We start from the raw sequence: 23,351 nt of genomic DNA, 5'->3' as shown, positions 1-23,351 counted from the left end.
TGGGTCACGTGACACCTTGCTAGCTGCGGCGCGCAATCGGATATTTCTATCCAGACCGCGCGCACCTCCTATTCTAGTTCTTCAGCGAGTTCTTATTGTACATACCTAGTCATAGGTTTACCTACGGTCTAGCCCGTAACATATAGCTTTACTAACTAATTATAAATTATATATTATATCTTCTTTAATAGTATTATAGCTCTTTACTATTATAGTTAAGTCTTTTAAGAAGGAATAGAACTTAATAAAGTAATAATAATTAAATAAAGAAATAGTATAGATATTGTCGCGGGCTAGAAGCCAATTCAACCTATATTATAGGTTTGGACTGTAAGAACTCGCTAAGGAACTTCTAACTAAGGCCGCGGCGGCCGAACAAATATCAACACGCGCATGGTAAACAATGTCACGTGATCAGGACTTCGCGTCCGGGGTGTACATGACCTCGCGAGTGCCTGATAGACGGGCTCGAGCAATTTGCGGGCCCTGCCCGCTACAAATCTACTAGATTACAGCTCTATAGCTACCTGTTATTACTAATTCTTACCTAGTTAACAGGCTATCTACCCTGCCAAGTAGATCTCTTATAATATGTTGCGGGCTAGACCGTAGGAAAACCTATGACTAGGTATGTACAATAAGAACTCGCTGAAGGACTAGAATAGGGGGTTGCAGGCCTGGATAGAAATATCCGATTGCGCGTTGCAGCTAGCGAGGTGTCACGTGACCTGGGTGGGTAGTACATAGATTATTACATTGTCACGTGACCCAGAGCTGTATGGCTTCGCGAGTGCCTGCTAGGCGGCACGAGCATATTGCGGGCCTTGCTCGCAACATAATATTAGCTATTATTATCCTAAAGTATTAGTAGGATAAGGTTCTTTTCATCTATAAAAGTTAACATCTCTCTATAACATGATGTAGTATGTAGTAATTTTTATTACAGTATATTATAGTATAATAAGCTTCTGTAATTTAAGATTATTTTTATAAGTTATTACTATTCCTTAGTAAATTATAGGTAAAAAAAATTATAGACCCCTTCTATATTATTAGGATAAAGTGAAAATAATACCCCTAAAAAAGAGAGGAATATGCATAGATATGGCTAGGCTTAGCTTAATAACTTTTATTCAGCTATCATATAGTGCTTAGGGTGAATAATTAATCCTACTCTATACTAGTTTAGGTAATGATTAGTAAGTAAACAGAGACTATCTAGAGGGCTCTAGGACTGCTTAGGGAGTAATCAGGGCACACACTTTCTCTCTCTAGTCATAACTTAATCTAGCTGGCTTAGTAAGCAAAAAGCAGCGGCACTTTGGACTAAATCTGGAAATGGAAAGTTGTCCAGTTTCCGCAGAAAAACAGTTGAGTAGTAAGACTGGTATTGGGATTGTCCCAAAGAGGAAAAAAGCATGGCCAAGCATTTCAGCCTGACTGCGCCTTGGCGTCATCATAGCCCTGTCTGCATCAAGACAATAAATTGCAAAGACGCTATTTACGCCAGACTTGTTCATTCTTCTCCTTTTTTGTCACTCTACCGAAGAGACTTGACCGCCGAGATGGAGAAACGAATTCCTTCGTCCCAAAGCAGACGCCGCCAATGCCGGGAATGTCATTGTCGCCGACTAGTTGCGACTTCTCCCGCCCTGGGTGCAACAAATGCTACACTGCTGGGGTCGAGTGTCCTGGCTACGACGACAAGAAGCCGCTCAAGTGGGTCACACCGTGTGAGGTGACATCTCGACCGCGGAAGAAGACTGTTCAGCAGACTAGTACCAAGCAACATGTGTCTAGAGACAGAAGTGACAGCCAAGTGGAACCTGTGAGCTTGGGCGTCCCTCGCGATCGACTGGTCAATGAGTTTGGAGCGGTCGTGGAGGCTGCATATTATTGTAAGTTCGCTCGTCGATTTGAACAAGTAACGTTCTGATCAACAGACAATTCCTGCATTCTACCCGAGTATACTTGCCTGCTCCAGCTTGCCGAAAACCCGTTCATTACTGCCTTTCCCATGGAAAGTCTTCCACATATCCCACCCCCGATCCACTGCACGCTTGTCTCTCTAGCGCTGAGCCACCGATTTCACCGACTACTCCCCCAGAACAGCCGTAGCGATTTGCGAGAGATTGAAGCCAAGCATTACCGGCACCGAGGACAGGCCATTCGGTATCTGGGGGAGGAGATTGGCCGCCCAGACAAGTGTCGTACAGATAAAACGCTCGCTGGGGTGATGATGCTGCTATTCAGTGATGTGGGTATCAGTATCTGCTTGCACTGGACTGAAACTGACACCGACGAGCGTTTCAGTCCAGGCAATCTACTTCCCCCAATTGGCGTCATCACTTCACTGGAGTCCTGGAGATGATCATGCTCCGAGGAGGAGTGGAAAAGCTTCTTCACTCGGCTCCACACCTCAAAGCTTTGTTGCTGTATTTCATGATGTATGATCTCTCCGTGGGTGGTGAACATACGCTGACCAGGTCTAGTATCGGAGTCATCAGTAACACGACCACTCCACCTTCCGACCATATCCCCCTAGGCTCAGATATACGGTCGATCGATGTGGTCTTCCAGATGTACGGGGACGGCTTCTTCCCTCTTCTTCTATGTCCACCTGCACTTTTAGCAAATATCATCCAGATCAATCATCTCCGACTGCAGGCCTTCTCACACCCGTCCACCGAGCACAAAGGAAAGGCTCTGGCGTTGCTAGACCGAATTACGGCCTTTTCGGCGGAGCAGTGGGCCATATCTTGCGCCGCCCCCGAACAAGGAATAATCCTTGGCCACGTTTACCGATCGGCTGTGATACTGTACTGCATATTGTCTCTGCAGAGTCTCTCCGTCCTCCCGCGAATGGCACAGCTCAATAGAATGAGAGTAGCACACACAAAGGAGCTCTTCTCGTATCTGAAGGAGGCCTGCGAGGCACCTGGGATGGGAAAGTGCATGCTCTGGCCGCTCGTTGTGGCCGGAGTGTGCGCTCAGGGCGATTTGGCCATGCGACAGTTTGTCGATCGACAACTCTCGGCTATGGGGACGGACATAGGGACGCCTTTACCGCTGCTGGCAACAGTCGTTTTCAGAAACTTCTGGGAGAGTAAGAGCAGAACCTGGGATGGGTGTTTTGAGCGACCATACTGTTTTGTTGTGTAGGCTCTGAGGTTGTCTGGACGGATCGCATTGATTGGTCCAGCAGAGTATCATATCATCATGAATAGCAGCCATCTTGCCCTCATCGCGTGTCCATCGCCTCGGTGAGATGATGTAGGCATATGAGTGATCGAGATGGAGAGATAGAGTAAGACCTTAGTCACCTGCCTCTTTGGGGAATAAGGTTGATGACGATTGCTCCCAGTTCCCAAACAAATGGCCGGCCAGGTAACTGAGATGATCTCTAATATCTCTTCTAACCATCCGATCATCTCTAAAGGCCTGCGGAGGTCAAGTTAAAGATAAGATAGGCTGTGCAACTGGAATAAAGTTTCCTTTGCAGCCACCAAAGTCATTCTTCAAACTATCCTCGATCCTCAAGGCAACAGCATATCATGCATTTGCCTGATACGCCAAAGGAGAGCTAATAATGTTTGACAAGAAGACAATTATCAGTCCAAACCAATCACCCCGGATCAATTTGACCATCCCCTGATTGCGACTAAAAACAGGGTCTTGGCCGAGCATAAGCTCATTTCTGTCCCACTCATCCATGGATTGCATGAAGAACGCCACCAGGACGCGTCACTACTCACCCAGTACCCAGTCTCTGTCGGACAGTCTAGACTCCAGATTCTGGGTCTGTTTCGGGGGTTTCTCGGTTGATCCGATGGTTCGGGGTCCACTATTCCATTGACTGGTATGATTGACAATCCCTGACAGCCGGGATGGGGTATTTGGGGCAGATCCTACTGACCATTGCTTCATAGTACAGACTGCGATGGCGATCTGTCTGATAGACGCGGATACGCAATACTAGGAGGAACTGATCGATCTGACCGTCTTCACAGCAGCCGCCAGAAAGGTGTCCTCACCGCGACATCCCGGCGAACCGTTAAAACGACGATGGAACGTGGCGCTCTTCAACGTGGCTATGTGACGGTGATCATTTAGTGGATCGGAGCCCTTGACGACCATGGATGATTGGTTCCGGCAACCTATTCTAAGTTACCAATCGCGAGCAATATACCCTGCAGGCAACTCTTTTTTGGTTGAAATCCCGAGGCCTTTATATAGTCCCTCTGCTCATGAGTTCTGCTTGCCTACCACAGTAACAATAGATTCACCTTCATCATGCGTTGGAGTAGACTCCTACATCTGGCATTTGGCACGTATATCCTACTTGTGCCTCCGGACAAGTGCTGACTTGACAGCTCCCCTCGCCGCCAGCCAAATCTACTCTTTCTCTCCTGCAAGCAATGTCGTCTATAGCGTGACAGTACCTGCAAGCACAGTTTCCTCCAACTCCGGTCCGATATACTTCCAAATCCGCGCACCAACCTCGTATCAATGGGTGGCTCTTGGCGAAGGCTCGAAGATGGCAGGCTCTAACATGTTCATCATGTACGCCGCCTCTGCCAACAACATCACCCTCTCTCCCCGGTCTAGCACGGGTCACTCAGAGCCGGACTACAACTCCGATGCGCAGATCGATCTCCTAGACGGTACCGGCATCAGCAACGGGTACATGACCGCCAACGTGCGCTGCAATAGCTGCCTTCAATGGACTGGTGGCTCTCTGGATACGTCCAGCATCTCAAGTAAATGGATCTGGGCAACGAAGAAGGGCTCCGCGATCGACTCTAGCGACCTCTCGTACAACCTCGCGCAGCATGATTCCTATGGCACACAGACTGTCAACATGACACAGGCCCGGATGACCACCGTGAATGCAACAAACCCGTTCGCTGGGTACAACGCGACAGCAGCCGCACAGACAACAGGAAAAGGAGGGACCGGAACCTCCAATTCGGCATTGACAGCCCACGCAGTCATTATGAGCATTGCCTTTGTTGTGCTATTCCCGTCTTTCGCTATTTCAATCCACATCATCCCCTACGCCAAAACCGTCCCGCGCATCCACGCACCGCTGCAACTGTTCACCCTGGCTCTAGTCATCGCGGGACTCGGACTGGGAATCTACCTCGGCGTCGATACCGGTACAATGGGCAACTACCACCCGATCATCGGTCTGGTCGTCGTCGGCATGCTGCTGCTCTTCCAGCCGCTCATGGGCTTACTTCAACATATCCATTTCCGACGCACAGGTGGGAAGAGTGTCTTCGCATACATGCACCGCTGGCTGGGCCGGTCGATCATCGCCCTTGGCATCGTGAATGGCGGGTTAGGGTTCCTGCTTACCAAGAATCAAGGGGATGATGCGCCGACTGGGGCGATCATTGCATACTCAGTCGTTGCGGGTGTGCTCGGTGTGGCGTATATTATTTTCGTGGTTGTGCTTCCGTTCAGGTCGAAGGAGAGTGCTGAGGCGCAGAAGAGGGTGTCGTCGAGTGAGTCCAGTGAGGGGATTCATTTGCAGGAGAGGGCTTCGTATCAGTGATAGATGTGATGTATGAGCATGGATTTTGTTTATATTTCTGAATGATTCTGTATTTGATGGAGGGTGTTTGGCAGGACTAGCATAATCGATGTCTCCTGCTCAACATATTAGATTAAGATAAAATCAATGGTTATGAATGGCTCCATGATGCCTGATGTATCATCAGCGAGGTCTAGCGGACTATCTAAGAGGCGCTCAGGACTATACACGTAGTGAAAAATACCATGATGCGAACGAAATCATTGAGTCCACCAGACTGCTATTCACCAGCCCAATTACCGCACCTTGACTTCGACCGAGCAGCGCATTTCTTTGCGATTTCCCGCCCCTTCCGCTGACTCTCCGTGAAGTCACGACAAAGAGCGCCATTGGAACTGGGGAACCTATACTTCTGTCGGAATAACAATCGCTGTCCAATTCCTAGAAGTTGAGATGGGTCGTGATCATCAGATGGTGTATAGAATTAGTTGACAAACTATGTTCAAGGCCCATTAGATACTCAGCACACCCACAGCAAGCATACATGTAGAAAAACATGAACCATAGCTAATGCCTTCGTAACTATACACATTAAAGAATCTACTGGCCAAAAGAGGTACGCACCACCTCCTCAACAACAACACCCACAAGACCACTAGCAACAACAGCCCACGTCCACGGATTCGCCAGCTCCGACAAACCAGGCCAGAAGCTGTTCTTCTCGCGCCGCCAGGCCTGCAGCTGCGCATACTTGTGCGGATCATGCACCCTGTACCGCTCCTCCTGGCTCGCCTCATTCTGGGCATCGCCGCCAACAACACGGAGAAAGACGTAGTTCGCAATCGGACCAAGCAGGACAAGCGGGTTGAACGTGTTTGCGGCGTTGAGGACAACGAATGAGAGGTGGACGAGGGTGTCGCCCAGGTAGCTGTAGCCATTAGCTTTGATTTCCGGGTCCAGATTCCACAAGCGGGGGAATACGCACTTCGGATGCCGGACGATACTCCACACCCCATGGCGGCACAGATCATCCCGCTCCTTGCGATGCAGCTCCAGCTGCGTATCGGCCATCGCCTCCATCGCGAAGCCCGCGCTGAAGAGCCCCACGCCCACCGCGCGAAGCATGCCAGACGTCTCCGCGCCAAGCGCAACACTCGACCAACTCTCCCGGAACGGCAGCGTGAAGGGCAGCGTGATGAGAGTCAGGAACGCCGCTTCGGGGAGATACATTTTGAAGAGGGCCGAGTTCCAGAACCCGGGGTCCTTGGCCTTGAGGTCCTCGTAGCGCGGGTCGTCTCTGCCGCGGGCGAGGGAGCGTGACGCGATGCGGTAGAAGAGTCTGGTGCCCCAGGCTGTGACGCAGCTTAGCAGGACCTTTTCGGTCCAGGGGATGGCGTTCATGGCGCTGGTGAAGGTGAGGTTGTTGTGGTACATTGGTTCGCCGACGGCGCTCCACCAGGCGTTGGCGACTTGGCTTAGGGGCCAGAAGTAGTCTTTGATTTCGCCGCGGTCGGTCGCTCTGGAGATGGCGTAGGCTGCTACGGAGAAGCTGGAATGGAGCGCGAATGAGGGGAGGATGGTTGATTTGAAGATGCCGACATCGCTGGTGTTGAGTCCGAGATGGGAGCGTTGGTACGGCCATCGGTCGACGTCGACCAACGGCTTTGCGCCGGACTCCATTTTGAATATCGATGCTATTATCCCGTGTCGACTGGGTAGATTACATCTTGTAGTTGATGTTGGGATGCCGAGGCTTTTGTATGTCGATCCAGTGTTGATGTCAGGATTATGTAACGGTTCGCTTCGACTGTCTGCAAACAAGTTGTTTTGCACTACTGTGATGATATCATCGCTATAAATATAGTATAATAATTAATAGTAAATGCATTACTTACTTTAGAAACAGGCCTTGTAGTATCCATTGGAGTAATTGAGGTCAGTCTATATCTATACATGTCATAAGTATACTGACATTGCTATCAAGAAATAGAAGTAACGTAAGACAAGATCTCATGCAGACGCAGATGATCTACCCATATCAAGATCGCCCAGATGCTGATGTAGATCGGAAAGGTTTATCTGAATGGAAGGGTTATCTGAACCTTGTGTGGTTCGAAAGTTTCGCTTGATTAACGAGGACAGTTGACCCTCCCATAAGCTTAGGAATTGCAGATCCGCGGCGGTAAAACCTGCAAAACTATCTTCCTCTCGTATATATAGATCGTATTCATATAAGTCGCGGAAAGGCTTGGAGATCAGGGGGATGGCTGCAGGCTGTACCAGGCATAAGTCATGCAATTCGCACCCCTCGGCTATCTTCTCGAATGGTAACTTGTTTGTTTGGATCCGTCGGACTTTGGCCGGATCTGAAGCAAGCCTCCTGTGATCATGCGAGCCCTTATTGCGCATGAGATAAGACCTCGGATCATGTGGGTTCAGACGAGACCTTGGGTTGTCAGTTTCAGAGACCGATGACTCCGACTTGGCAGTGCTGTTATTGACTTCGGGATTCAAAGCAGCTTTGGCAGCAAGATATCTGCTCATATGGGGCGAATTTCCGGCTAGCGCATTCTTCCTCTTCTCCCGCAGCTTCGTGATCGCTTCTCTCTTGCGCTTCTCAAAATCAAGTGCCTTTTCCAGGTCGGGGTTATGGTCAGCATTCGCCAGTCGGTGCAGATTTGCAGACCACTGGTCCAGCCGTCTCGGCGCAGGCTCTGAAGCACCACTCCGGCTGATGACTGACGATTCGACCGTGCTCGTAACCTGCTCAGACGGTCCCGGACTTCTTGAAGCCACATGAGAAATGCTCCGAGGGGTCGTTGTGTCGGATGTGACCGGGGGACTTTCACGTTGTGCAAATCGATGCTGCGCTAGCTGCGACAACGGAGTCTCATCATCTTCGTTTTCCGGACGCTGCTCAACCGGCTCTTGACGAAGTGATGCTTGTGTGGTCTTCAAGAACCACGTATCCAGAGCACCGTTACCGTATCGCTCTCTGTCGCGCTGCCTTGAAGCTCTTAATCGTACGGACGAACCGGTCAATGGCGTGATTGGCGAGGTTTGCGTGACATCGGAGACCGAAGCAGAAGAACGAGACTCAATTGGGGAGCGGGACAGCCGATCCGAATGAGGTGTCGACGCACTCGCCGAAGCGGAACTTGCTAAGCCCAACGGTGATGTATCGGTCGAAGACCTGTATTCCAGTTCCTGCGCCTCAGGTGGCAGCCTTGCGGACCCTATTGGACCCCTTGACGGAGTTCTGTGGGATGAAGCGCCAGAAGGGGCATACAGTCGTGTCACTGACCATGGATTGAGACCCTCCAAATCTCTGGTTCTCGTATGACCGGACGCACTTGGACTTCCATCGCCGAATAATCGCTGTTCGTGTCGGCCATTCTTCTGGCTGCTCCTCATGTGAAAAAGCGAGCTAGCTGTGACGAAGCTTGGTGGATCGTTACCCTCAGTCACGGTTTCGATGGAACATTCAGTGGAGTCTTTACGAGCTAAGAGGAGTTCGAAGGCGTCGTTGTTTACCACCCTTTCCTTCCCTTTGGAGGCACTTTTGCGTTCCTCAGCCCCATCAGGGTTTTTACCGTAGACATCCCGAAAGAGATCTTCTGCAAGCGAAAGAACATTTTGCCGATTCTCAAATAAAACATCGTCCTTGGCCGGTTCAATATTCACGTCGTAACAGCTTTCCTTGCAACGGATTTGCAAGCAAAGGAATGGATCCGATATATTCGAGAAACGGCCGCTACCCGAAGCAGCCGCTCGTAGGTAAGACTTGTACAGTTTTGAGATCTCCTGTCCAATGCCCCGAGATGCTGAGAGAGGTCTACCGTCCACACTGAAAAACTGTCTCGCGTTGTTCACTTTTGAAAAATCTGCGCTCATGAGCCAAGTGCTCGGTTGAACGGGTGGAGTAAATACCTGATTCAGGATTTGCAAGTAGGGCGATCAGCTGAAATGAAGAGTCATTTACACTCCCAGATCCCTCATCTGACTCGTTTCCACATGGCCACTGCTTGATTATGCAAGCGGAGGTGACCTCAGTACCGGTAACTTTGCGTGCTGCGTCCATAAGCGCGGCATGCTTTCCAGGGGCGTAGACCCAGTTCGCCCTTTCGCTAGTAGCTTTAAGAACCTTCAATGAGAGCCTTATAGTGGGTTGAGCGATAGCATACGACTGTATGATTTTCTTGATATTGGCTATTGTCTTTGCGGTACTTTTCAGTACCGTTTGCCTCCGGACTGGTATCTGCTTGAAGAGATCCGTTACTCGGACCGTTGTACCAACTGGGTGCGAGGCACGTTGAGTGCTCCAATATGTCAGCACGCCCGACGCATCCTTCCGGGTAACGTACCTGATGAGCTCGCCATTTCTCCCATATTTGATGCAGGTGCCAACGGGGTCCGCTTCAACTCTAGTTGTGACCGTCACTCCTCCGCAAACTTCAGCAGCACTGGCCAACACTTCACCTCTGAAGCCTAGCGACTTTCCGCCGAGTTTGCTCAGATCCTCGACTGTTTTAATCTTGCTAGTGAAGGCGCGTCTGCAGACAAAAGGATGATCTTCCGGGGGAATTCCATGTCCATTGTCCTTTACCTGGATCACGTCCACCGTGTTCTGGGAAATTTCTATAAATACTGCAGTTGCGTGTGCATCAAGAGAGTTCTCCAGCAACTCCTTGACAATGGAGCCGGGGTCTGAGATGACAGAAGTTGAGCCAATTGCTCGAACGGTGGTCTGGGGAAGGGCCGCGATCGGCATCCTCAGCAGCGACCATGCGATACTCGAATCATCCTCTAGGTATATTAAGCTTTTTCATGTGTTGTCAATGAGAGCCACTGAGATATTGATGAACTTGATGAATATACTTCACCAAGTGTGCTTGAAGATGGTAGGGATGGATGGCCGATGGCCGTCTGTATTTCCACGCACACTGCCCTGTATCCATGTCACGTGTACCAAGCCGCTTAGTCATGCCTGCCACGTGGTCAGCATCAACAACACTCCTGAGGAATTATCTTGAAGCCATGCTCGATGACCTTGAGCATCAATCAAGATTCCTGAGATGCATAAGATTATTTAAATGGACATACCCTGATCAAAATGCTCTGTCGCTCGTTCAACATTTCGCAATTGGCCATTCCGGTCGTTTCCGCGTTGATCAGTTTTCTTGCGTACACGTCCCAGTTATTTTTTTACTATTTTGAGGAGGCACCCTTAAGGTCGCAAGAGATTTGGCGTTTGAATATCTTCGCTCTGTGCATTTGGGTATGCTATTACCGCGCATGTACTGTAGATCCTGGCCGGATACCCAAGGATTGGATGCCCTCCGATCCTGAGCAATTGGAAACGGATTGCGCAGGGGGTAGGCAGCGCTGGTGTCGTCGATGCGAGGCGTTCAAGCCACCGCGAGCGCACCATTGCAAGACATGTCAGAGGTGAGGTTTTATGACTCGAGAGTTGTTCCTGACTTACAATCTGCAGGTGCATTCCGAAAATGGACCACCACTGTCCATGGACATCGAATTGCGTTTCGCACTTTACATATCCTCATTTTATCAGGTTTCTGTTCTATGCCGTAGTAGGCATGGGCTATCTTGAGACTCTTCTCTTCGAGAGAGCTTCGATAGTCTGGGCATCGCGCCATCTCCCTAGTGTATGGAGCAGATTGTCCGCTTGCTTCCTGGTGCAAGCTAACTGCCTCTTAGTATCTTGGCCCTAGTTTGGCACAACTGGTCCATCTCTTCATTTTGTTTGTGGTGAACAGTTTGACATGGTTTGCACTATTTATTCTTCTGCTTCGGAGTCTCTGGTCCCTGGCTATCAATACCACCACTATCGAATCGTGGGAGATTGAACGACATGAGACTCTGCTACGACGAGCGCGACATTTTGGGGGGTATCTGTCCGGACCGGGGGGTATCCAGGTCCGGATCCAGAAACAGGAATTTCCGTATGATATTGGCATATGGTCGAATATCAAAGCCGGAATGGGCGGGAGTGCGAACGTTGGTCTAGCCGCGAAGACTCTTAGTAGGTGCAGTGCTGACGGCATCCCAGGTATTGAGTTGGTTCTGGCCATTTGCAGCTACTCCTGACCGGTCAACTGGTCTTGAATTTGAAGTTAACGGCTTCGAGGGTGAGTGTACTGTGCAATCTACAAGTTATACAGGACTCATCTGTTAATGCTGGGCAGACCCCAACCTTTCATGGCCGCCACCAGACCCTGATCGCATCCCATTTCCTGCAAAGCGGCAGGATCTGAGCGCCGCCATTGCAGCTGCCGATGCTTCGTATCATAGGGCTGTACATGCGCGGAATATCCAGCGGTCCAACGATGCCAGCCATTCAGAAATAGGGGGTAACATACAGCGTCGGAAACGTTTCCATGATCGGTTTGATGGAAATAAGACGAAAGAAAGAGATTCTGAAAGTGAAAACGACTCTTCCGATGATGGTGGAGCTCAGGATGGTGAGGAAGGCTGGAAGAACTCTGAAGGAGAACGCCTACGTGATTTTGGAGTTGACGAGGATGTCGAATTCTACGATGAGGAGGACATTCCTCTCGGCATTTTGATGCAAAGACGCCGACAACAAGAAACCGGGCGGTCATGATGTACTGTCGCTGATAGGGCGGTCTTAATTTCACAATAATTGACTCAAATCAGGGTCGAATCTCTGATCATGGAGAGACAGAAAATCCCCCAACATCTGCGTTTCCGGATGCTGCAGCTCCCTTGGCAACGCACTTCCTCCACCGAACAGAGCCCATTCAGCCGCACCATCGAACAACCTCAGAGGGCCCGGATTCTCATTGCTCTCTGCCATATCCGAGGGAACCATCTCGCCTGTCGGCCAAGTTTGCTCCCGAATCGATCCTGCAACCGCCGCCCCTGAAGTAAAATCCCCGTCCTCATTCTGCCGCTTCCACATGGACTCCCATTGCTTGAACTCCTCATAGTCCGACGCTACTTTACCCACCTTATCACGTTCATCAAACGACCTTAACCTCACAAGCGCCCTCTCCAACGCCTCAATCAACTCCACCTCCGATCTCGCCGACTCCCCACTCGCCGCCATCTCCCGAATCATATCTAATCCAACCCGTAACGCCTTCCGAAAATGGTCAGAGCGATCCTGAATCGAGTACGCGATTAGCACGAGCAGCGCTGCCCGGCACGAGCTGTACTCTATATACGAAGCGCGCGCGAGACCAGGACCTCTGTCATTGTCGCGGAGGGTGCTGCAGATGCAGATTGCGTCATTGGCGGCTGTTATGCAGCAGGTCACCAGTTCCTGGCGCGGCGTGAGCTTTTGAGCGGCGTCTGAGGGGGAGGGAGCTGGTGAGGTTGGGTTTGAGGGCGAGCCTCGCGAGAAGAGGAACGGGCGGCCGATGAACATGCGGAGGAGGCAGTGTTCGAGTTTGAGGTGAGTTGTTGATCGATCGACTGGGGCCCGGGCGTCGTCCTTTCGGATTGGAAGTGGGAGAGTGGACCACCATGTTTCTAGGTCATTTTTCTTGTCGACAAGATGTGAGAGCAGGAGGGGGAGGTCCTGTTTTTGGGTGGTGCGGAGGAGGGATCTGCGGTCGTTAGTACGTCTGCCCTTCACCGGTAGAATGGACGCACATTTCTTTATAGAATTCCTCCAGGTGATGCATGAGATGAATTGAAGCAATCATATATGGGGCCGTCGAGTCCTGCTCACCCAGGTCGACCGGCAGATGCGTCTCGACATCCGAGCGAAGCATCCCCAGAGGTCGTCCATGGAATATAGATATTTTCCTACTCGGTCAGCATTACAAACAAACAGAAAGCGAGAGGGAAGGGATACCTCTCCATCGCATACGCCGTCCACCAAACCCTATTTCTCGTCTCCATCATAGCCGCACTAAACGCCTCCCCGGCGCATCGCCGATGCATCCCATTCTGCATCGCCAGGCGAATCGTCAGGTTGATATACACGTACCCCAACCCCGCCGCATCAATCGGCAACGCATACGCCGCGAACAGCAGACAGGCCTGCACGCTCTCCAGCGAGGACACCTCGATGATCTCCGGCAGCAGGCGGATAGCTTCCTGGTAGAACATTGTCCCCAGCTCGTCCTCCGAGAAGCTTTGTCGGGATGAGGCAGGGGCGGACTCTGCGTCGAGGTAGGCGTACTGCGTGCCGATGGCAAAAACGGTCAGAATGATGCCGATTACTGGGGCGTCTTTGCTGGTGAGGATTCCCGGATCGGTGTATAGGGCGGTTAGTCGGCTGAGGAGCCATGGTCTGTCGACGTAGAAGTAGTGGGTTACGGCGTGTTTGAAGAAGATACTGACGAGGAACTCGGCGATGTGGCGCGGGGGGATGCAGGACATGGCGGCTGCGAGCGTTCGCGAGCTGGATCGGAGCTGTTTTGCCCGCCAGTAGTTTGATATTTGGTCCGGGGATTGAGTCTGTCCTAGTCAGTATGTATGGAGAAGTGAGGTCGAGGCATACCTGGCTTAGGGAAGCGGCCATCCTATCCTCGATCTGACGCTTGACTCGCATGGAGAAATTCCAGTAGGAGAATTCCCCGGAGAAGTCTATACCGTTAGCGGCAGCCGTCTACAGAATATAGCACACGCACGGGTAACGGTATCCTCCACCGGGTCGATTGTGCACTCCTCCTCTTCCATGGCCAACTCGGTCTCGTCAGCCTCAGGCGGCGTCTCCTTGTCAGTCCCATCGATTGACATGGCCATCTGCCGCAGACTCTTGCTATCCAGCGAGATCCCCTTGAACGTGTGTTTCAGGATACGCTCCATGTACATGGCCCGCTCTTGCAGCTCCACCAACGCATCCCGAGCGCTACCGTATCGATGTCAGCCCAGCACAAACTTTTGACTATTGACGTACCTGATATCCTGCGACAAGGAAGGATGCGATACGGGCATACCCCGCACGCGGCAAGGACGGCCAAGGTGCGAACATTTCCTGCACGGGATTCCTCCCTCGCATTTCTCTTTCCATCGGCGGCATTGATCGCAGCTGTATTGTCAGCTTGATACTTGATTCTCAAGGGGAGTTCCTACGCTCTGGCTGTGCGCTTTCTCTCATCTGTTACTTTGCGCCGGGTGCGTCGGGATGCTCCGGTACCTGACTGCGCCGTGGGGTCAAGAGGTAAGGTTGGCTGGTTTGCGCTCATTTTAGTACCTTGATAGTGCAGTGGAAGGAGAGATTAATGCGTCAATAAGTAATTGCGACTGGACGACGGTTACGGTTGATGTGGCTTAAGGGGTTGAAGCTGGCTTATCTCCAGGTGGGGAAGTGTGATGTTGATAACTTATCGGGTATGAACAGACTGGTATAGACTAAACGCAACCGCTAGACCAAAGTAGCAATGATATATATCCATTGATGCAAACGAACCGTGCTCAAGTGTAAACTACTGCTTAGTAGCAAAGAATGACCCTGTCCCCAGAATATCCCCCTCCTCTTCGCTCCCCCTCTGCGCCCTCTCGATCCTCTCCTTCGTCGTCTTGAACAGCCTCGGCATCCCCGTCTGCTCAAAGCCAATCCCCTCGCCCGCCATCCTCGCCAATCCCTCTGCCGCCAGCCAAATAACCGGCATCCCATGGCCATTCAACCCCGCCAGGATGAACTGTCCCTCGTTCTCCGGAACAGCCCCAACATGCGGGTTCGAGTCGTACGAATAGCCCATCACCCCCGTCCAGATCTGGTCGACCCCGGCCCCGGACTCCTCCCACCCGCGGAACGTCCGCTGCATGTACCCGTCGTAGAAGTCCTTCGCCACGTCGATGAGCACGCTGTCGTCGGTATTGTTGTACCACTGCTCACGGTGAGGTTTGAAGAGCGCCGAGGCGCCGCCGACGATGATGCTCCCGTCTGGGCGGGGGATGAGGTACGACAGGACATTCTCCTTGGTGCGGTTGATGTAGGAGTTTGTGAGGAGGGGGGCGGGTTTCCCTTCCGGGACGGTGATGCGGCAGCAGATGCCCTTGCAGGGGATGATGCTGTGTTTGTACTGTGGGAGGAGGGAGGAGACGTAGGCGTTGGAGGCGTGGATGACCTTGTCTGCGTGGAGGGAGCCGCGGGGAGTGTCGACTGTGAAGCCGCTGCCATTGCCATCTGCAAATGGAGTGACTGCTGTCGCGCGGGTGTGTGTTTGCAGATTGACCTTCCCTGAAGCCAGGAGTTTGGCGAGAAGGTGCATGATGAACTTGTACGGCCAGATGGTGCCGGCTGTGTAGGAGGCACAGGCCACGGCACCTTTGACGCCGCAGATCTGACGCAGGGTTAGCATCGATAGCGCGATCATGACCTCGAGCGTTCAGACATACCCCCTCTACGTTCTTTCCGGTGTAGAAGACAACATCGTCCATGTACTCGAACCCATGCCCCTTCATCCGCTCATACACCTTCCTCGCCCCCTCCGCCGCTTCCTCGTTACACCACACATCTATCGTCCTCGTGAGTGTGAAATCGCAGTCGATCTCCTCGCTTTCCACAAGTTTCTTGATCGCATTGACATGCGCAATCTCAAACTCGGCAATCTCCGCCGCCGCTTCGGGTCCAGCGCGGTCAATGTACGTGGGGATATGCCCGTACAGATCCGGGCGCAGGTGGCCTCCATTCCGACCGGTGGCGCCAGAACACGCGCCTCTTGCCTCGAGGATAGTGATGGAATTGATGCTGTGGTGATTGTGTAGTAAATGCCAGGCGGTGCTCACGCCTGCATACCCGGCGCCAATAATCACGACATCGCTGTGCCTGGGGAGATCTTCGGTAGAGCGATGGTTGTGTAGTTCATGGGGGATGTTTTGCCAGAAGCAGGCATTGGCGTTTGAAGGGAGATTGAACATTGCTTACAATCTATGCGCTTGTTCAATGGGGTACCTTGACTACTATAGAGGGGTCATATATATTCTGGCATTGTTGTGGTCTGAGTCTGACCGGAGAGTTGTAAGTATGCTGGAGGTGCTCCGGCCCAGATAAGTCCCATGCTGTTTTCCCCACTTCTCCTCTTCTTTTCTCCTCTGGTAATCCTTGATCTATTCTCTTATCTTTATTATGCTAAACTGCAATTCTCCGGTCAGGTCCGGTTTATCATCATGTGACCGTGCATCATCCGGTTCAGTTCCGGTTGGCCTTGGTGCAACTATCACCAGAAGCAAGGGCTTTGTGTAACTCGCCAGCATGGAAAGAGGGGAATGGGAGGCTTGAGATAGGGATTGGAAATGCATCGCCTCTATTGGAAGAAGATGTCAAGCTATCTACCGCACTCCAAGCCTCAAGCTTGACTATCGCCAGAGGAGCCTGAGGATAGAGATAAGACATCAGTTAAATATCGCCAACTGGCCAGCATTCACCTCATCTCCAAGGTTCTCAATTCTCTACTTCCACTTTGAAAATATGCCACCTGAAACAGAAATACCAAGAATCATGACGGATCCAGAGAAAACAACCCTCCATGACCCCGAAAAACAACTCCCCGACAATGTCGACTCCGCTGCCGAGCATCTCGGCGAAATCCACATGGTCAAACAAGGTCTCCACCAGCGACACATCCAGATGATTGCGCTGGCTGGGACCATTGGCACCGGACTGTTTCTCAGCTCTGGGCGTGCCATCGCCCGCGCTGGGCCTCTTGGAGCCCTGCTAGGGTACACGATCATCGGCCTGGCCGGCTCAACCGTTGTCTTTGCCGTCGGCGAGATGGGGGCTTTGGTTCCGCTGAACGGGGGTGTGGTACGATACGCCATGCTCTTCTTCGACCCGGCACTTGCCTTTGCAAACGGCTGGAACCAGGTGTATTCATACCTAGTCTCGATCCCCGCGGAGCTGACCGCGGCGGCAGTCATCGTCGAGTTCTGGGTGACGGTCAACAACGCGATCTGGATCACAGTGTTTGGTGTGCTGATGCTGGGGACCGCGCTGCTGTTTGTGCGCGTATATGGAGAGCTTGAGTTTGGGTTCTCAATGATCAAGATCATGCTCGTCATCGGGATCAATATCATGGCGCTGGTGATCACCTGCGGAGGCGGACCGGAAGGGAAGAGCATCGGGTTCAGATACTGGCGGGATCCCGGCCCGTTCGTGCAATACCTCGACATCTCAGGCTCCTGGGGCCAGTTCCTGGGGTTCTGGACGACGCTCAATAACGCGCTGTACTCATACTCGGGGATGGAGAACATCACCGTCGCGGCGGCGGAGACCCGGTGTCCGCGGCAGGCAATCCCCAAAGCGGCGCGACGCATCTTCGCCCGTGTGTTTCTATTCTATATCTTGTCCATCTTCATGATTGGCATGCTGGTCCCCTCCAACGACCCCAACCTGCTGAGTTCCACCGGCACAGCCTCCCAGTCGCCTTTTGTCATTGCCGCCCGCCGCGCGGGGATCCAGGTCGTCCCGTCCATCATCAACGCCGCGGTGCTGACCTCCGCCTGGTCAGCGGGAAATTCCAACATGCTCGGCGGCTCCCGCATCCTCTTCGGGATGGCCATGCACGGGCACGCGCCCAGATTCTTCACCAGAGTCAACCGGTTCGGGGCGCCGTATCTCGCCGTCAGCCTGCTCGGCCTCTTCATGGGCCTTGGCTACATGACGCTGTCCGACTCGGCCAGCAACGTTTTTACCTGGCTGCAGGATATCGTCTCCATCGCAACGCTGGTGAACTGGGTGTGTATCTGCGTCGTGTACCTGCGGTTCCTGTACGGGTGCCGCAGGCAGGGGATCGACCGGCACAGAGAGCTGCCTTGGGCGGCGCCGCTGCAGCCGTACCTGACCTGGTTCTCGCTCGGGTTGTTTACAATCTTACTGTTGACAGGGGGGTACACCACGTTTATGCGAGGGCACTGGGATACGGAGACGTTTATCTCGTCGTATTTGAACATTCCGATCATTCTGGGGTTGTATTTTGGGTATAAGGTCTGGGGAAGGACGGAGATCGTGCCTCTTGGGGAGATTCCCATCCGGCCGTTTATCCAGGCGTACAGGGAGGAGCCAGAGCCAGAACCAAAGAGGAAGACGTGGTGGAGGCGGTTGAATGTTTTATGGTCGTAGCTATGTATTTTTTCGAATCTTACTACCTTGCTACTACGAGCCTGCAACTTCCCTATGATCAGTTGTCATAGAACCAGATATCTAGATGTAAATCTCCGATGATGCTCCGATGTGGACCGGACATAGATCGACAGGATAAGCCTAAGAGTCAAGTCACATCCGGCGGATGTGATCCGGTCCTCCATCACTATCTAATCCATCGTGGAGTCCACATAAACCACCCCGACCTCTCACTCCATCACAAAAGAACCAAACCCCCAACCAAAAACACCAGGATAACCAGCGCAACCCCAATGCCCAAAAAACACATCGTCTTCGACGTCGTCGGCACCTGCGTCTCCTTCGACGCCTACTTCTCCGCCATCGCCTCCGCCATCGGCCCCAAACTCCACCCCCACAGCATCACCCCGCAGCACTTCGGCTACACCTGGATGACAGCCTCCGAGCTCGAATTCACCTTCCTCTCAATCTCCGACTCCTACCGCCCCTACAAGGACGTCATGAGCGTGCTCTTCTACCGCACCCTCTGCATGGCCGGCGTCCCGGACCCGCGCTCCGTCTTCACAGACGAGGACCGCGACGCCTGCATACGCGGCTACGCGTCCCTGCGGCTCCGTCCCGAGCTTCCGGGGGCGTTTGAGAGGTTGCGCGCCGCGGGGTTCGAGATCTGGTGCTTGACGACGGGGGATGTCGCCCGTGTACGGGGTTACTTTACCAGTGCGGGGGTGGAGATGCCGCTGGACCGGGTCCTGAGCTGTGATGGGTCGCGGGTTGCGAAGCCGGCGCTTGCGGCGTATTGGCCTGTGCTGGAGAGATTTGGGGAGGGGGAGGAGAGGTGGTTTGCGGCGGCGCATCTGTGGGATGTGTCGGCGGCTGTGAGGGCGGGGTTTCGAGGGGCGTATTGTGGTGTCTATGAGGGGGAGGGGTGTTGGGAGGTTTTTGAGAGGGAGAAGCTGGACGTCGTGGCCCGAGGGTTGGTGGAGATGGCGGAGGGGGTTATTGCTTTGTCTGGGTGAGTGAGGTTTAGTATGTTCAGATGCTGTCATCTTCTTGATTTCATCATGGGTGGGGAGAAGTATGCTTTGAGTGGAGCTGTTCACAGGACTATTCCTCTATACACTTACTTGGAACCAGCAATGAGGACTTCCTTGCTATAAAGGTCTTTATATGAGTAGTCTGACACAGGGCCAAAGACCTAGTACAAGCCGATGCGGACGTCACAGCGCGGGTTGGCGCAACCGGCCCCTGCTGCACATCTGCATATCGCAGACAGCTGATGTCAGTATATACCGTCCCGAACACAGCGCGGACGCGGACCATCTGTCCCTGCGGAAGACGACACAACGCTGCTCTTTATGGTTGCTCGATACAAGGGACACATGGTCGGTGTCCGAAGCTTTGAGAAGCTTTTCCAAGTGGGGATCACCTTCGATTCGCGCCGAAAGTGCTGAAATATCATTGATCAAGACTATGGCAACACTGCGTTACATGCAGCAGTGACATCTGGGACGGAGTCGACGGTGCCAGCATTGCTTGAGAGTGGGACCAATGAGACCAGACAGAATGGCTGTGAGCGTGTAGCATTAGATCTGGCAGTGCTGTATATGAAAGAGGGTGTATCTGACATCGTGAGGAAACACCAGGAAGGAAAGGGAAAGACGAGGTTGGATTCTGATCAGCATCTGCTCTGGCTGATAACCGCGAAGAATAAGGTATCTTAGATGATGCACATAGTGAAGACAACCGGCTAGTCATATGCAATCCCTATCAAGAGCGACGCAAGGTATATCATATTCTCAATCTGCAACCGCCAAAATCCTACTCGACATCAGATCAAATCAAATCCATGAACCAAAGGAAGAAACTCACTCATCCCGATTAAGAATCAAATACTCATCATTATCAACCCTCACCTCCTTCCCCTTCCCCTACACCCATCATATCAGCCCAACCAACCATCTCCACAGCTCCTCCAGAGACCTAACAACTTCTCACCTTGGTATAGATAATCAAATCCCCCAGTCTCACATCCATAGCTTGCCCCGCCCCGTCACCCAGGGCCTTTGTCCTGCCAACCGCCAACACAACGCCCCGCGCAGGCTTCATGGTCTTCGTCCCCTTGCTGGCAGTCCCGAAATGCGTGATCTCGTCTTCAGGCTGGATGATCACCGTGTTTTCCTGCGGACAGAGGTACTAACGTAGGCCCTTGTCAATTCGTCATACTTGGTAGGGGAGGGTGAGGTTGAGTGGCGAATCCGCAAACTCTAAGGTGCTGTTTTGCTGAACATACCGTGTGAACGTCCGTGTTCCCCATTTCGATGCGGTACTTGCCAATATCTACCTACACAAATGGAAAGCCGTACTAAACCGAGAGGATTCGATATTTCCCTGCTTGGATCTCGTCTGGCATGCTTGTATATATATAAATCAAGGCAGCTGAGTATCAAGTCTAGCCACCCACGGGTTACCGGACGCATCATCTGATTCTGTCCTCCGTGGGGTAGGCATATCTCGTTATGACGCTTCCATCTCCACTGAACCCAATCAGATGGGCTATGATTGTTTCTCCGCTCTGCGGTTATGGCCCCGTCCGGCGGTTCTAGAAGCGTGTTGTTTGATGTCCTGGACTTGATTGAGGTTGTTCAAGGTTTCGACCGCGGGTTGCCGGGAGCCGTTGATCTCATCTGCTAGGGTCAATGAGTCGAGAGGCGTATGGTGAGCTTGATACTATGAGTCAGGTACGTTGCTTTAGATCCTGTGATGTTCTACGAGGAGGGCTTCTCATTGGACTCAAACGAGGGGGGCAAGGATCTCCAAAACAGATAATAGTCCATTAATCTACCACGTTCGTCTGCTAACTATTAGAGCAATTCTGAGACTGTAGCCTGACCAATCCACCATTTCAATGTAGCTAAATGAGCCCGGAGCGCTTCGCCAGATACCAGGATCTTCCAGAGCCAAGGTGCGAACAGAAGCACCGCCTACAACTGGAGTTGAGTGCAGCCAAGAACAACCAGTCCGTTCTGAACCTCAAAGTAAGCATACCATCCGAGGGGATCCCGGTTGTCGCGATCACTTACATAGTTGTTGCCAGTGCAGCAAGCAGCCTCCGCACTGCAGGTATTGGCGATGACATTGGTGCCTGGGCTCGGTTAGCAAAGGAGAGCAAGCTGGACGCCAAACTCAGGCCACTTACATTGCAGACCGATGGAGCCGGTCAGGGCATCAGCGTCCAAACCGACGAGGTTGAGCAAGCTCAGGGCGGTGGCATCAAGGTTATCGGAGTCCTGGATTTGTTGGCAGCATTTCTTGTTGCTAGAGCTGCAGGACTGCGCGTTGATGGTCGCGAAGGACGCGGCGCCGACGAGGGCGAGGAGGAAGGTGCGGGAGAGCATGTTGCAGGTAAGTAGCTGGATTTGTTTGAAGGGATCTGTGATTGTGATTGTTGAAGGAGCAGTTTCTCATCGTGGGTGCGTCTCCTCTTTATACCATTGCTCGAGGCGGTTATGTATTGAGGTCAACCATCCTCGGAGATGGAACGGGTAGATCTCCTCATTCCCCATTGGTCTTGTTCTTGGTGAGTAAGGAGGGTGTTCATTCTCCAGTGAGAATGCTGTGAAGCCATACAGATGCACCCTTGCTGTGGTCATCGGAGACTGATGCAGTGGCACATTCTTAGGCTGTTGAAGAATGCGGAGTAGCGCCTATCGACCCCGAGACAAGCTCTGAGAAGCTTGTTAAACAGGATCTCGGGAAATCTGATGAAGCAAGACAACGAGAGCTTGGTTGCCTGACCCAAGTGGCTGGATATGTTGTGCCGGGAATGGAACAGCAAGGGGTAAGCATACCGATGAATTCGGCCTTAGCCATCGATAGTGTTATTCAACTACTACAGTTTTCTCTGCTGGAATAGCATCCATACTCTCACGCAGTCAGTCTTGGATGTATGGCTTCTTCATTGCAACTAACCTCAGCCCTGAGGATTCACTACGCATCTGCGCGGTAGGCCTGGCTCAGGCCAGGGAATTTCGAACATGCTTGATTCAAAGCTAAATCTAATCCCTCATGCTGGGAGTTGTGTAGCGGTCAAGAGATCTAGGCTTCAGGCCGCGACACCACATGAAGCCAGAGCTTGTGGCAGTCGAGCATGTCGTACACAGTGGAATGCGTCAGATGTGGCTTCAGCTTTCAGGGAATATATTCCAACCCCTAAAATGCACCATGCGCACTTAATTGTTTTCAGAGTCTGTATGGCCGCGTCGTCATCAGCGAGATGATTCTCTCTTGACCGGGAAAGGGCAACAATGAACGCGCTGCGCTAGCTGTCAATAGCCCGGGCTACACGGATTGGCTCAGTCCCAAGACCTCAGCAGTGAGGAGTTGATCACAACTATCCTGGCCAGAATATGTCGGTGTTCAGCATTAGGTCCTCCGATATTCAGGCTAGCAACATTCGCTCAGCACCACGTCAAGTTCCTGACCTTCTTGTCCATTCACTGTCTCGAGGCTATGGCATTCCTCCATTTTCCTGCAATATTTCCCAGGCAGAAAATCTGACAATGAGCCCCCCTGCTCTTCATACCGCAAGGTGAGTCTTGCAATACTGCAAACAGATTCCAGCTCAGCGATTAGTTCCGGTTCCTCAGCACGGATCTCCATCCCATCCTAAAAGGGTAGTGCTCGAAAATCATCGACTTGGTATTGACAGCAAGTGTGTCAGCTCCAGGCTGTCGAGACACAGAAAACGGATAA

The 23,351-nt window shown here is 52.2% G+C and overlaps 9 protein-coding genes across 9 annotated transcripts; 4 read left to right on the top strand and 5 right to left on the bottom strand.

The window, feature by feature from the left end:
- Positions 1-1,565: 1,565 nt before the first annotated feature.
- Positions 1,566-5,560, top strand: CDV56_104462 (uncharacterized protein; the record flags this gene model as incomplete). Its single annotated transcript, XM_026758081.1, has 5 exons — positions 1,566-1,585; positions 1,636-1,898; positions 1,944-2,257; positions 2,314-3,106; positions 4,374-5,560. 5 exons carry the CDS (start codon positions 1,566-1,568, stop codon positions 5,558-5,560), a joined length of 2,577 nt encoding a protein of 858 aa, XP_026611061.1.
- A 579-nt stretch (positions 5,561-6,139) lies between these two features.
- Positions 6,140-7,219, bottom strand: CDV56_104291 (DUF1295 domain protein; the record flags this gene model as incomplete). The annotated part of the gene is made up of 1 exon (XM_026757910.1): positions 6,140-7,219. The coding sequence occupies one exon, from the start codon at positions 7,217-7,219 to the stop codon at positions 6,140-6,142; it is 1,080 nt and encodes a 359-aa protein (XP_026611060.1).
- Positions 7,220-7,549: 330 nt separating this feature from the next.
- On the bottom strand, positions 7,550-10,310 carry CDV56_103989 (putative DNA mismatch repair protein; the record flags this gene model as incomplete). The annotated part of the gene is made up of 2 exons (XM_026757608.1): positions 7,550-9,423; positions 9,470-10,310. 2 exons carry the CDS (start codon positions 10,308-10,310, stop codon positions 7,550-7,552), a joined length of 2,715 nt encoding a protein of 904 aa, XP_026611059.1.
- A 342-nt stretch (positions 10,311-10,652) lies between these two features.
- On the top strand, positions 10,653-12,164 carry pfa4 (putative palmitoyltransferase with autoacylation activity Pfa4; the record flags this gene model as incomplete). Its single annotated transcript, XM_026757435.1, has 5 exons — positions 10,653-10,987; positions 11,034-11,205; positions 11,258-11,557; positions 11,610-11,688; positions 11,746-12,164. 5 exons carry the CDS (start codon positions 10,653-10,655, stop codon positions 12,162-12,164), a joined length of 1,305 nt encoding a protein of 434 aa, XP_026611058.1.
- A 30-nt stretch (positions 12,165-12,194) lies between these two features.
- Positions 12,195-14,470, bottom strand: CDV56_103569 (transcription factor domain-containing protein; the record flags this gene model as incomplete). Its single annotated transcript, XM_026757188.1, has 6 exons — positions 12,195-13,131; positions 13,178-13,333; positions 13,383-13,945; positions 14,034-14,119; positions 14,164-14,384; positions 14,433-14,470. The coding sequence occupies 6 exons, from the start codon at positions 14,468-14,470 to the stop codon at positions 12,195-12,197; spliced, it is 2,001 nt and encodes a 666-aa protein (XP_026611057.1).
- A 491-nt stretch (positions 14,471-14,961) lies between these two features.
- Positions 14,962-16,399, bottom strand: CDV56_103368 (NAD(P)/FAD-dependent oxidoreductase; the record flags this gene model as incomplete). The annotated part of the gene is made up of 2 exons (XM_026756987.1): positions 14,962-15,822; positions 15,878-16,399. The coding sequence occupies 2 exons, from the start codon at positions 16,397-16,399 to the stop codon at positions 14,962-14,964; spliced, it is 1,383 nt and encodes a 460-aa protein (XP_026611056.1).
- Positions 16,400-16,979: 580 nt separating this feature from the next.
- CDV56_103118 (aromatic amino acid and leucine permease) lies at positions 16,980-18,599 on the top strand (the record flags this gene model as incomplete). Its single annotated transcript, XM_026756737.1, has 1 exon — positions 16,980-18,599. One exon carries the CDS (start codon positions 16,980-16,982, stop codon positions 18,597-18,599), a length of 1,620 nt encoding a protein of 539 aa, XP_026611055.1.
- Positions 18,600-18,892: 293 nt separating this feature from the next.
- On the top strand, positions 18,893-19,615 carry CDV56_103002 (putative 2-haloalkanoic acid dehalogenase; the record flags this gene model as incomplete). The annotated part of the gene is made up of 1 exon (XM_026756621.1): positions 18,893-19,615. One exon carries the CDS (start codon positions 18,893-18,895, stop codon positions 19,613-19,615), a length of 723 nt encoding a protein of 240 aa, XP_026611054.1.
- Positions 19,616-20,395: 780 nt separating this feature from the next.
- Positions 20,396-21,994, bottom strand: CDV56_102699 (putative chaperonin (GroES/Cpn10); the record flags this gene model as incomplete). Its single annotated transcript, XM_026756318.1, has 6 exons — positions 20,396-20,417; positions 20,469-20,527; positions 20,595-20,792; positions 20,890-20,940; positions 21,680-21,741; positions 21,796-21,994. 6 exons carry the CDS (start codon positions 21,992-21,994, stop codon positions 20,396-20,398), a joined length of 591 nt encoding a protein of 196 aa, XP_026611053.1.
- Between the last annotated feature and the right edge of the window lie 1,357 nt (positions 21,995-23,351).

The sequence above is a fragment of the Aspergillus thermomutatus genome, assembly GCF_002237265.1.
Source record: "Aspergillus thermomutatus strain HMR AF 39 chromosome Unknown NODE_255, whole genome shotgun sequence".
NCBI lineage: Eukaryota > Fungi > Ascomycota > Eurotiomycetes > Eurotiales > Aspergillaceae > Aspergillus > Aspergillus thermomutatus.
This window is presented reverse-complemented; position numbering and strand designations above follow the sequence as displayed.